We start from the raw sequence: 13,926 nt of genomic DNA, 5'->3' as shown, positions 1-13,926 counted from the left end.
GGACATGCAGACGATAGCGGAAGCGACTTGACAGGTTTCCGCAACAGCCCCGTTCAGCAGTTGTTGACAGAGGACTGGATGAGTGGGGAGGAATTCCTGCAACTAGCTGCTAGTGGTCAGAAAACGGCTGAAAAGCGCCGGGACGCGTGTGTTTAACAGTCGGAGCAGCTAACGAGCTAATAGTGGCAACACTTACACTGTCAGATCTGGCAGCTCTGGTAAGATTGCTTATTTGTCGATAGCCTTATTGGGGCTGTAACTATGAACTGCTCACACTGAAGAGTAACAGAGCTGCTACACAGTCCTCTCAGTGTGTTAGCTGTTAACTTCATTTAGTCATGAACAGCGTTAGCCTGCTAATGTTACTGCGCTGCTGAGGGGATCGGTCCTCTGTGTCAGTTTCACCACGCGTCGGTACGCTTACTCTACTCATTTATCTGTAGATCGCTGGCCAGCTTCGCTAGGTGGGATATCGGTACGTTGCAACAATTCTAAACAAACTTGAGCAGGTTGTATCAGTCATGATCCGTCTATCTTTTAATCTTGGTACAGAATCGTCAAGCTGCATGCTAGCTGTCGTATCCGCGGACCTCCTGTCAGGATAAACATAGTACTTCCTGTGTGAATGTTATATACAAATTCATATATATCTTTAGAAGCAGCATGTTAATTCTTATTTTGTATGATGTGTGCCATTAATTAAACATAATTAACATTGGTTAAACAAAGATATTCGAAATAAAAGGGTTCAAACGAGTTTATTCCTGTGTTTTATTTTAGAGTCGCTCAAAGCGGAAGTGGTGTTATTGGATGATTTCGGCTGACGTTACTCACCCAACACCGTTATGCTAACTGTAGTTAACTCGGCTAATCTGTTTACAAATCACCTGGACATCTGCGAGTTCATCCTATACTTTACACGTCACTCCGGGCTACAGGCACAGGCTAAGCTAGCCGCTGTGCACGCCTCTGTTTGTAAGGACGCGGTTATATAGCCATTGCGCTGTCTTGCTAGCTGTTCCAGGCTGAAGTGCACAGATCAAAGAATGGATGAGTGAGAGTGTCTTCTTCATTAGCCGAGCTGTGTCCCTGCTCTCCACAGAGACGGGACGGGATCCTGCCGCCGCGTACAGCCAAAGGGAAGAGCCACGATGCTGTGCTGGGGGAATGCTTCCTACGGACAGCTGGGCTTGGGTGGGATCGACGAGGAGATCGTGGTGGAGCCGCGGGTGTGCGAGTTCTTCCACGGGAAGCAAGTGTGTGACGTGGGGTGTGGCCGCAGACACTCAGCCTTCCTGCTGCAGGACGGGACAGTGTACACCTGTGGCTGCAATGACCTGGGCCAGCTGGGCCACGAGAAGTCCAGGAAGAGACCAGGTTGGTGGGGTTTGTGTTTCTGTGTAATAATAGTTGATTAAATCATTCACTACATATTTGTCTTTGTCTTGTTTTAGAACAGGTCGTGGCCCTGGATGCACAGATCATAGCGGCGGTGTCTTGTGGAGAGGCTCACACTCTCGCCCTGAATGATAAAGGGCAGCTCTTTTCATGGGGTCTGGGCTCAGATGGTCAGCTGGGCTTAAATAACCTGGAAGAATGTGTTCGTGTGCCTCGGTAAGTTCAGCCACTAGATTCACATTATCTGTTCAACATTAAGTCTTTCTGAACTGTTTTGCACAGCAAGTTATTATAGAGAGCAAAACTCTGCCAAGGCCCAACAGTCCCAGTATGAAACCACATATAAATTCAATTCTGACTGTTTTTTATGGGTGGGGGTGTCTGCTACCCTAAACACGCCTAATTATTTTTCATCTAGAGGAGAAAGATCTATGAAAATGTTGAAAAACACCCTATCTCGCAATATAAAAAACAGCGAAAGTAAATTCCTGGATCCACAGAAACATTTTATTGGGATCTTCCTTGGGTTATGCCACACATCCCCCCCACAAAATTGAATTGAAATTGGTTGAGTTTTGTTTGATGTAATGTATTTAAATGTGTTTATTTCTTGCACCTCAAACAAGGCTCATATAAATAATGCTTGTGTATCTCTCTGTCTCTAAAATGCCAGAAACATCAAGAGTTTGTCAGATGTACAAATCACTCAGGTAGCCTGTGGGTATTGGCACTCTCATGCACTTTCAAGAGGTGAGGATTATACCTCTGACCCTGGTCTGACCTGGTATAAGCACCGTCCTCAGAGATCTGATCACAAGCATTTCGATTGGTTCCTGAGATCCAATCGCTCAGACCACATTCAGCAAATCGCGGAATGAACACAAATCCGTCCTGGGCCACATATGAAGGACCAACTACTCCCCTGACGCCCTCTGACAGTTTTACAATGGATCTAAAGTATTTTTTACTTTTCATTGTCAAAAAATTTGATTTCTCTGTAGCCACCACCACAATGTCAACACTGACAACCACATAATGACTGATGCTTTTTTCAAATGGATAAAATCTTTCTTCACAGCAGAGCTGCCCATTCATTCATGCAGTCCCTCCTGACTGCGCTCTCTCACTCACGCAGACATACAGACACACACAAATGTTGTCATTGGACACATCTGTAAACTCAGACTGGGTAGAAAAAACATAATTTGGTCTGCATGAATTATAATGACATTTGGGTTTAATTGCTTTTAGAGCAGGGAAGTGTGACCTGATCACCAGCGGTCACAGGGAAAACAGTCAAGACACATTTCAATGTCAAGTTTGAACAGATAAACTTGGAGCTGTCCACTTGTGATCAGATCTCTCAGGACGTATGTTAATACCAGGTCTGAACAGGGCCCAAAGCGTACACATTTATTCATTCAGCTTACTTTGTTTTGTACGTCAGGCCATTCAATGTCATGTTTCTCTACACAGGAGGTCAAGTCTTCTCGTGGGGCCAGAATCGATATGGACAACTTGGGCTAGGATTAAAGGGACAGAGCGTTACCACGCCACAAATCATTCAGTCTCTGCAGGGCATTCCTTTTGCTCAGATATCTGCCGGTGGTGCTCACAGCTTTGCCCTCACGCTCTCAGGAGCGGTGTTTGGTTGGGGACGCAACAAGTTTGGTCAGCTGGGTCTCAATGACACTAATGGTGGGTGGTCAAACCCCATAAGATCATGTGAGCATTCAAGCCCTTAACAAAACCTAAGTGTCAGAATGTTTTTTTTCTTTTTCAGATCGATCTTGCCCAGCTCTGCTGAAGTCTCTTAGGTCTCAGAGAGTGATTTACATCTCCTGTGGAGAAGATCACACAGCAGCACTGACCAAGGTAAGTGAATACCTTTTGTTCATTTTTTGGACCTGCACTGTGGTGTGAACGACCATGAATCAATGTGCTGAGATGTGGGGAAACCAGGCAAACATCTCAAAGACTTCAGAGCTTTACACCTTCAACCTTTCACTGTTGACAGGTTTTAAACAAGTTGAGTTTGACCAAGTTACAAATTTGGAAGTGAGGCTTAAAACAAATGAAAAGAAAGAAGGTGAAACTAACCCTGTATCTCAGAATTAAAGTTTGGCTTGGTAAGTTGCTTCTCAAAAACGTTTTAGCTTATTTGTGGAAATATTCTCACGTCCAGATAGCCATCAACTAAGTGTGGTTTTGACTAGAGCAGTGGTTCTCAAACTTTTTTCTGTCATTCCCCACTTTTGGTCTAGAATATTTTTCATGCTGGCAGCTTCACGTGAATTAGCTCTGATCTCACTATGTGTGTCTCTGAGTGAGTGAGTGGGGCGGGGGGCGGAGCCCCGGGGTGTGTGTGTGTGTGCACTGTCCGTTCGCGAAAAATATGCGCGACAGGCACAACACTGTTCAGGGAGCCACTGCAGAGGGGCTGAAGAGCCCGCAGCTTCAGAGTGATTTGTATACTGCTTCGCCGTTAAAGAGATGCGGACGCTAAAACATTGGTCCGGCTATAATATTATTTCCACCCCACACCACACAATTTGAGAATCACTGGACTAGAGGGACGAGAGGGACAATGGGAGGGGATGAGTGTATCGGTTATATTTTTGTGTTGCCTGCTCTTGCTAGCTTCTCCAGGATTGCCTACCCTATCATAATTAGTATGATGAATAAAAGACACAACTTTAAAGAGTTGTAAAAAAATTTCCTTTGATTTAAGTGACCACTACAGTTCGGGGCTAAACAACCTTTATCTTTTACCAACAGAAGTTTTTCTTTGCCTTGTGGTAGTTTGTGCAGCAGTGAATTTTAAAGTCTTCATGGCTGATGGATGGAAATGCCCAACCCATGCAGGTATCCAGGAGGAGTAGGTTTCTGTTTCAGTTGAGGGCTTACGTCGCAGTGGAGGATCCTTCTTAGGGCAGGAGTTTAGTATTATGGGTACTTCTTGTGGGTAATAACTGTTTTGAACTCAATAACATGACTTGAACGTTCCTACTTTCTGTCTGTCCCAGTCCTATCTCCTGTGTCTGCTAACATTAGGCCAATCTGCGGGAAGGTTAGAATAAGTGTTGCTGATTTTACAGGAGGGAGGTGTGTTTACATTTGGAGCGGGTGGATACGGACAACTTGGACATAACTCCACAAACCATGAAATCAACCCTAGGAAAGTGTTTGAGCTCATGGGGAGTGTAGTTACGCAGATCTCATGCGGAAGGTAAAGTCAGTGTGTATTTTGTCACATTTGATCTCAAACATTATTACATTTCATTTATGTTTATGTATCCACTTAATTTGAAAGAATCAGTAAAAAAGATCAATACAGTGTATCTTGAATTTTGTGTCATTAATCAACTTTTTATAAAATGATTGTTTAATTCTAAGGCAGCACACGTTGGTTTTCACTCCCTCGTCTGGGAAGATGGACTCATTCGGGCTTGGCGGTAACGGGCAACTTGGTACACGCTCCACGTGCAACAGGAAAAGCCCCGCCCCTGTCAAAAGCCCCTGGGTGGCTGGAGCCCTGGCAGGTGAAACACAATATATATAAATCTGGGCAAAGTGATTTTTTTACAGGGCCGAGAGGACTGAAAGAAAAAATCCAAATGCAACCCTCGCATTTATTTCTTGCTTTCATTCCTTTTCTTGGCAGACTCAGAGAAGGGCTGTTGTGTCAAGAGGATTTACGCTGGAGGAGATCAGAGCTTTGCTCACTACTGCACTGCCAATGTAAGTATTTAGGAATAAAGGGACTTCTCACATGTAGATGACTAATTTCTTACACATTTATAATAAATTGTTAGAACTGGTCTGAATTGTGTCAACAAATTAGCTGAACTGCTTGACCTGTTCCTGGACAATCGATACACTTTAGTCTATCGTTTTTAATCTTTTTAATATTTTTTTAGATCTTGCAGAGCAGAGACTCTGTGAGGAAACAAGATCACCACGGACGGATTTGCACCTTAAATGGAGATATCATACACAAATGGTTGAACCATTCCCCAGGACGACTCCCGCTGGAAATCTCCAAGTAAAGTCAAGAGCCATGGCTGATCTCACCTTATTGATGTTATTGTTAGTTCATTGTAGTCCTTTTTCACAGCTGCAAAAGTGTCATGACTTGCAGAAAAATGTCGCACTAATTACTCTCCTTTTATGATTCCCTCAGTGAGATTGACCTTGTGTTCTCCTCAGCGAGCTGCCTCAATGGATCGTTTCTGTCGAGGAGGTAATCACATTTTAGATGAAGTCCGGTGTCATCTACATCTATGTCCAAAAGTCTTAGTTCATCTCTCATAACGGTTTTCATTATTGTCAGATCCATAGCATTTTCTTCACTGATCTGATCCTCCTTCTTCACACTATTTACAACCAGCATACAGCAAAATGTAGGTGTCCTTGCCATTTATTAGTAAGTGTCAAACTCCAGTCTTTGTTGAGACTGTCAAGGAGACATTGATTTGGAGCTGTAATCAGCAGTGTTGTTGTATAATTTGAGGCGATCTGAATATTTGGAAGGCTACTTGTCTGCTCTCTTAATTAATGTCTGTCTCTTTTCCTCAGTCATCCAGATCACTTCAATACCAGCAGCAAATATTCAGGAGTGGATATGAACACAGCTCGCATCCTGTTTCACAGAGCGATCCAACAAGATCACCCTGAGATAGCTCAGCAGGTTCGTGTTCAAAAACGAAAATCCTTTCGTTGGGGCACCATATTTATGTTTATTAATAAATTACATTGCTGGATCTCCCCTAGTTTGATTTGACACTTAGATATAATTGCACTGACATTACTTCACATGGTTTATATTTGCTGTAAATGTACTTCTTGGTAGAAAAAGTAGGATCAGGTTGAATGGATCACAGTGTGTACTATAGGTGGAGATTATTATCAAATCAAAATCAAATCAAAGTTTATTGTCATTTGCACCAATGACAGCGTCATCGGAGCAATGAAATTCTTGTGACATGGCAGGCAACATCTACGCAGTAGACGACTTTACAAAATAGAAAAATAACATACTATATAACATATAACATATCACATCGTAACATATAACATAGTCCAATGAAGCAGCAGTTTACAGGGTGAAGGAGTGGGGAATATTAAATAATATGAATATATGTATAACATATAACATAGTCAAATGAAGCAGAAGTTTAGATGGTGAAGGAGTGGGGAATATTAAATAAAAAAATGTGAATATATGTATAACATATAACATAGTCAAATGAAGTAGCAGTTTACAGGTTGAAGGAGTGGGGATTAATAATATTATATTAAATAATATTAATATATGTGAAGTCAGTGTATTTGTAATGATTGATACATTTATCGGTAATCGACTACTAAATTCGTCATCAACTATTTTGATAATCGAATAATTGGTTTCAGTTCTCAGATTTCAGCTTCTTATATTTGAAGTTTTACAGGTTTTATTTGCTCCTCTAATGACATAAAGATAATATCTTTGGTTTGTGAACAAAACAAGACATTTGTGGAGGCTGGGTGTTGGGGAATCACAGATCAACACACCGATTTTTTTCATTTTAAATATATGTTCATGTGTCTTATTAGCTTTGATAAGGAACTCTTTTTCTGCAGCCCTCAAAAAACATTTCTTTAAGATGCTTGAATATTTTGGACATAATGTGTAACTGTCATTGGAGTAGCACAGAGATCTTGGCCACTTAAGTAACATCACTAAAACGTTTTTACCTTTTAAAACACCCACTGTGGCGCCTTTCCTTAAAACTGAATGTAGTGGTTATTAGAGTTTACTCCAATTTTAAGACTGTTAACATGCTCAATCTGAAAGGGATATTTCAGGCTTCTTTTCTACCCTTTTTTTTCCCTGTGAGGTTTTATACAACATCAGTACCTCTTCAGTTTGTAGGCCTGAAGACAAAGTCTTTCTCTGACCCCTTCACTGACAAAGGTGTCACTCTTAAGGCCGGCGCATGCTTCTAGGACTCGTTGTCATTAATGCTTATCCAAGCGTTGCGCGTTACAAAGCAATTCCCCGCCAGAACACTAGGCGGAGTAACGTGTTTTGTCGAAGACTACCTTAGAGACGCCTTCTTTCTTCTTCATCGACTGTTTAATTACATCTCCACCGCGGCTTCTCATAGCCATTTTCTGGCAGACAAATCCAGCAGTCAGTGACGGGTTATCCAAGTGGTCATACTTTCGGATCTCTTCTGCCAACCGCTCTTCTATTTGGTCCATATTCGTTCTTCTAAATCATCCGTTGTTTCTGCCGGTATTATGGGGCATGAAACCGGACACAAGACTCCGGACGGGATGTAGTAAGCAGACCAATCACAAGCCTTGTGGTCTGCGGGAGGCTTGCGGGGCTTTGTCTATTGTTAGAAAAATTGGCCGACGCAAGTAAGCACGTAAGAAGGGATACATAAGCACGTAAGGGGCCCGGAAGGGCTCTTGCGCTTGCGGGCCCGTGAAAACGCAGAAGCATGCGCCGTCCTTAAGTCACGTTTTATTTGCAGAAAGAAAATGAATTAGTTATGATTAAGCACCACCCTAGTCTGTTTTAGCGTCGAAGTTACATAACATGAAACTCTACTTATCTTGAAATAAGTTTTAGTAGCCACTTTATGAGCTGCACCCTGCCCCACCTGAATATGTCATTGTTAGACTTAGCCTCACACAGTTTATGAAACAAGCAGGAACTTGGGATCAATATATTCATCATAACAGACCTTTAATCTTTCCAATGTCTCCCTCAGATTGCTGCCAGTCTAGAAAAGAACTTAATTCCCCGACTGAGCAACTCTCCTCCAGACATCGAAGCCCTGAGACTCTACCTCACTCTTCCAGAATGCCCTCTCTTCACTGACCGAAACAATTATGTGACCATTGCCATCCCATTTGCCAAATCGCTCCTCAGCCTGAAGGGGGCGCCACTTAAGGTGCTAGGTAGGATGGAGGTGTTCCAAAATGCAACACTAGAGGCACCACATTGTCTGTTGAAGTTTGCTTTTAATCTTTATTGTCTTCTGTTTGCGTCAGGAAACTGGTGGTCTGGGTTTGAGCCCAGAGTCTTTCAGCGGCTTGTCCAGGTTTACAAGGAGGTGGTGGTGTATCTGCTTCAGATGCACAAGGTTGGCATTCCTTCAATCGAGCAGAGAATCTTCACCTGTTTCCTGGACACGTCCCTCCGATTCCTGGAGACCCTGCATGTGGTGAGAGATGGAAAAGAATCCATGTTACTTGTCAAATTCCTACATTAAATCCTGCAGGATTGTGACAAACGCTTGATAAGATCCATTCTCCTGATGCTTCAGGTGAGTGAACGGGCCGGACACATCATTCAGTACGATAAATTCTACATCCATGAGCTGGACGACCTGATAGACATCAGACACGACTACGTCACATGGATTCAGAGGCAGATGTACCCAATGGTGAGGCTGCTGCAGAGGCACCATGATTCACTTAATTATATTTGTCTTTGTGTAGATATTAGTGTGATCTGTTTTTTCTGTCCGTATCCTCAGGGCCATGATGGTGTGGTGACTCTGTGCAGGTATCCCTTTGTGTTTGATGCCCAAGCCAAGACCACTCTGCTTCAAACTGATGCTGTCATACAGATGCAGGTAATATACAGACAAATTCCACCTTCATCTGTCGCCTTTTCCACTTCAATCGATTTGGTTTTCATTCTGTGTTAAAGAGCTGAATCTAGTGCAGTCACGTAATTTGGGACCATACCAACTGCTTTATAGTACCTGTGAAAATATTAAAACGTTTTCATCATCCATTGCTCCCTGCTTTGATAGATAGCAGTGGACCAGGCACAGATGCAAAATTTCAGCTCTATGTTCCTGCCAGCAGTGGAATCTGTCAACCCGTGCCTCATCCTCATCGTCCGGAGGGAAAACATAGTCGGAGACACCATGGAAGTCCTCGGGAAGTCCAAGAATGTTGACTACAAGAAACCACTCAAGGTAAAAGCAACTATTACTAATGTTTTCATGGTAACAAAAGTGGAAAAACTGTGCTGTCTGTGAAAGCTGTTGCACAGAATGACAGATTTGTTATTTACTGAAGTTCCCCTGAGCTCTTTGGAGCCTTTAAAGTAACTTCAACCATAAGTTTTGACTGAAGTGGCTCTACCCTGGAACTTATTAAACAACCTTTAGGATTTAATACTGGGAGGCACAGTGGTCACAAGCTGCTGGTGCAGGTTAATGAGTTTAGTTACACGTTATAAAAAAATCTAAGTGATTATTCATGGCTTTATGTCATGAATTAAATAAATCTGTCAAGAATGGATGTCTGTAATGCTCAGCTACTAAGATACATACAATATCTACCATTCAATGAAATCCTCTGCCGTTTCACTAATGTTTGCGACATCCATGGCAGGTGATCTTTGTAGGAGAAGAGGCGGTCGATGCCGGGGGCGTGAGGAAGGAGTTCTTCCTCTTGATCATGAAAGAGCTGCTGGATCCCAAATTCGGCATGTTTCGTTACTACGAGGAGTCCAGGCTCATCTGGTTTTCAAATAAGGTACTTCTGCTGCATGATTCACCTTTGTGTAATAAAGCAGCGTTTTCTAAGTGCACTCTTGAAGGCCCATAATAATGAGGACACTGAAGTGGTTGTATTTGAATCACCATATCTTCTAGAGCAAAGCCGCTTCTCCTGAATGAGATCGAGGAGAAACTGCCCCCTTCTAAATAACTATCTGTCCCTCGCAGACCTTTGAAGACATTGACTTGTTCAACCTCATCGGGGTCATCTGTGGTCTGGCCATATACAATCTCACGATAGTGGAGCTCAACTTCCCCGTGGCCCTTTACAAGAAGCTTCTGAAGAAGAAGCCGACGCTCGACGACCTGAAAGAGTTAATGCCAGACGTGGGAAGGTCAGTTCATGGAATAGTCGTCTGAGGTTTTCTATTCAACATGTGTAGGGATGTCACTTTATTCAGTTATGGTTCTTTTTGCGGGGGGCAGCTAAAGTTGAATCTTTCAACGTTGTTATTACTGTACAGTACCACACAGTGTTAGACATTGACTAATAAAATGATATTGACAGATACTGATCTTTTATGTGTGTCCTGAAAAAAATCAGGAGTCTACAGCAGTTACTGGACTACACAGAAGATGACCTCGAGGAAACGTTCTGTTTGAACTTCACAGTAAGATCGTATTCAAATATTGGTTTCTTAAAGTATAAACTAAATAGTTGTTATCTGCAAATCCCTAAACACTGTCTATTTTTACAGATCACTGAGGACAACTATGGGGCTACAGAGGTGCTGGAACTCGTACAGAATGGCGAAGACATCAATGTAAATAAATCAAACAGGTAAAGTCTTCTTGCTTGTCCAGTGAACCAAGAGCAAATGTTGTTGAAATGAATAGTTTCACACATTTATTTGCTTTCCTGTTAGATTGAATAATAGATACCACTGTGATGGCTCAGCAGTAAGAATGTAGCATCACTCAGTAGCTGCTTAGCTTAGCAGAAGGGAAAGAAACAAGGGGGACAGATAGATAGATAGATAGATTACTTTATTCATCCCCGAAGGGAAATTAAGTCGTCATAGCAGCAGGTATATTTGGATACAATAAAATACAATACAATAGAATAAAATAAAAAATATTGAGGTAGAAAGAATAAAAAAACAGGAACACAAGATAAATAGGTAGATAAGGTGCAGTGGCAAGATGATGGTAATAGTACTGATGATATGATGGTAATGTTATTGTTAGACAGTATATACAAATAGTACAGTATATATAGTATATAATATAATATATATATATTTATGTATGATAGTAATTCTACCAGTATAATAGCAGTATATAGTAATAATAATGGCAGCAACCGTATATATAATAATAGTAAATATAATAATAATAACATGTACACATGTATAAATATTATATACAAAGAATATACAATGAGTATGATATGATATGATATATAGTAGAGGTATAAATATAAGTATTCGACTATACAATAGATAATATAATATACTATGAGTGTAAGAATATGTAGACAGTGTGCAAAAGACAATATTATTGTATAAAAAGAAATATAGTATCAATACGGTTTATATTAACACATAGCGGAGTGTTTTACAGGGTACACAGTGCAAGGAGACAGGTACATTTAGTGTAGTTCTGTGATGGTGGCTCTGACAGAGGTAGCTGAATTGTACAGTCTTATTGCAGTTGGGAGGAACGACTTCCTGTATCGTTCCTTAGAGCAGCGGGGTTGAATGAGTCTGTGGCTTAAGCTGCTCCTTAGCTTATCCAGTGTTTTGTGGAGGGGGTGAGAGGGATTGTCCATGATTGCCAGCAGTTTTGCCAGCATCCTGTCCTCCACCACCTCGTCCAGGGTGACAAGCTTAGAGCCAACCACAGAGGTGTACAGAGGTAAACAAATCCATCTAACAGCACCTCTGGAGCTCATTGATAAAACAGTTAGTGTCGCTTCTAACCTCGCAGCTCGTTTTCCAAGCCAATGACGTGTGTGAATGTCTCCAGATCGTTCTGGTGATAAATGTAGGTAGAGCTACAGGCACTGGCAGAGGTCAGAAACATTTTCAATTCAAATGTAAACATGAAAAAATATGGTGTCAGGTTCAGACTGAAGTGTAAAAATATATTTTCCGTACGCTTGGCATTTTCCAAAATGTTGAAATATTCCTTTCAGACACAGACATGGCTTTCTGTGGTAGTATTCTAAATCATTACCTGTAAATGGTTTGAGCTGATTCTGAGGATTACAGTTTCATCATCCTCCTTCCTATTTGGTCATATCTCTGTGTGCATTTTACATGTCTCTAAATATAGCTTCTTCTTTTTTTCTCCAGGCAGGACTTTGTCAGCGCCTATGTTGACTACGTTTTCAACACATCCGTGGCCTCTCTGTTCGAGTGCTTCTATGCAGGCTTTCACAAAGTGTGCGGTGGAAAAGTCTTAGAGCTGTTCCAGCCAAACGAACTACAAGCCATGGTCATTGGCAACACCAACTATGACTGGACGGAGCTCGAAAAGGTTGTAATTCAGACATTGATGAAGTTTAAATATGTCACATCATTTGCCAAAGTAGGCCTAATAACTTTTAAAAGTACAAATCATTTTTGTCTCCACTCTTCAGACTACTGAATACAAAGGGGAGTACTGGGCAGACCATCCCACCATCCGACTCTTCTGGGAGGTGTTCCACAGTCTTCCTTTAGAGAAGAAAAAAAAGTTCCTCTGTAAGTGAACATAAACATCAGCCAGTCTGTGGGTATTTGCTCATATGATTCACGTTCAACCGCTCAACAGAAACTTCTCCTGCCTTTTCCAGTGTTCCTCACAGGAAGTGACCGCATACCCATTCTGGGCATGAAAAACCTGAAGCTAGTGATCCAGCCCACCGGTGGAGGAGAGCACTATTTACCTGTGGCCCACACCTGCTTCAACCTGCTGGACCTGCCAAAGTACATGAGTCTAGAAACACTCCAAACAAAGCTGCTGCAGGCCATAGATCACAACCAAGGCTTTAATCTCGCCTAAAATTAGACAGAAATGCCTAGAACTCCATGTAAAGACTCTTGCTGGCATCCACATTTTTCCAAATTGTTTTACAGACTTGAACACTGGTTGGAAAGATGAGACTACATGAAACTAGTAATTATAGAGTTGGATATTTAGGTTTACATATTAATGTTGAGTTTGATTTTCGAGCTTGTTTTTCATGCCACCACATTATTGATGCTTATTACAAGTTGAATCACATTTGATACTGCTCTTGTATATATTCTTTTATTCATGTTTGGATACGACGAGTAAGATGAAGCAAACTACATGGATATACTTTACAGGGCATGAAGACGGCAACATAAACGCCTGTAAAATATGATGACTAGAAGCAGCACTACCTGTTAACTGTTTTGTTTTTAACATTGCACAAATATTTAAGAAACAAGAAATACAAATACTGTGGCCTCAAAATGACCAGAGTTAAATATAATAACCTTAAACGGTGACGACATAAAGACATTTTAATCTCCACGGTGTAGTAACTGCTCAGACTGTATTTTACAGGAGTTAATGATGTTGTGTCCACTCCCTATTCATCTGATGTTTGAGCCCAGACAATGTAAACTAACGCTCTTCATGTTAGGTTCTATTGTGGCATCTGATTGAGAGCATTGCAAAGTGTTTGCTTTAGATACAGTGTGATTTCTTGGCTGTGAGCCTTAAAACAATCCACAAATAAAAAGCAGAGCCACTGATATAAACAAGTTACTTTGGGGGTAAAATATTGTTGTACGGCATTTTCACCTACCGACCTCAGCTGATACTTTATTGCAACGTCCTGCATTTGAAGAAGGTTCCTGGTGCGGCCGGGGTCTTTCTCTGTGGAGTTTGCTTGTTCTCCCTATTTCTACCTCAATTGGAGACTCTATATTGACCAAAGGTGTGAATTCGGTATGAATGTTGGATTGTGGCTAAATGTTGGTTCTCTGGCGCCCTGTCC

General features: G+C 41.6%; 1 protein-coding gene across 6 annotated transcripts; it reads left to right on the top strand.

The window, feature by feature from the left end:
• The first annotated feature begins 4 nt into the window (after positions 1-4).
• Positions 5-13,690, top strand: herc4 (HECT and RLD domain containing E3 ubiquitin protein ligase 4). 6 transcript variants are annotated; one of them, XM_053436847.1, is made up of 24 exons: positions 20-218; positions 1,103-1,377; positions 1,455-1,614; positions 2,072-2,148; positions 2,875-3,096; positions 3,182-3,273; positions 4,497-4,627; positions 4,795-4,940; positions 5,063-5,139; positions 5,319-5,443; positions 5,582-5,641; positions 5,977-6,088; positions 8,163-8,352; positions 8,446-8,618; positions 8,721-8,840; positions 8,934-9,032; positions 9,216-9,383; positions 9,805-9,948; positions 10,140-10,306; positions 10,516-10,582; positions 10,670-10,752; positions 12,269-12,452; positions 12,556-12,658; positions 12,751-13,690. In XM_053436847.1, exons 2-24 carry the CDS (start codon positions 1,152-1,154, stop codon positions 12,957-12,959), a joined length of 3,135 nt encoding a protein of 1,044 aa, XP_053292822.1. In that variant the 5' UTR covers positions 20-218; positions 1,103-1,151; the 3' UTR covers positions 12,960-13,690. The 6 variants fall into 6 exon arrangements, 2 of the variants coding, with proteins under 2 accessions (XP_053292824.1, XP_053292822.1); XR_008341540.1 differs by lacking the exons at positions 12,556-12,658; positions 12,751-13,690 and adding an exon at positions 11,701-11,828 and having other exon boundaries at positions 18-218; positions 12,269-12,408; XR_008341541.1 differs by lacking the exons at positions 10,140-10,306; positions 10,516-10,582; positions 10,670-10,752; ... (1 more) ...; positions 12,556-12,658; positions 12,751-13,690 and having other exon boundaries at positions 12-218; positions 9,220-9,383; positions 9,805-9,944.
• Positions 13,691-13,926: the final 236 nt, after the last annotated feature.

The sequence above is a fragment of the Pleuronectes platessa genome, chromosome 12, assembly GCF_947347685.1.
Source record: "Pleuronectes platessa chromosome 12, fPlePla1.1, whole genome shotgun sequence".
Taxonomy (NCBI): Eukaryota; Metazoa; Chordata; class Actinopteri; order Pleuronectiformes; family Pleuronectidae; genus Pleuronectes; species Pleuronectes platessa.
The sequence above is the reverse complement of the archived record's forward strand: the minus strand, read 5'-3'. Positions and strand labels throughout refer to the sequence as shown.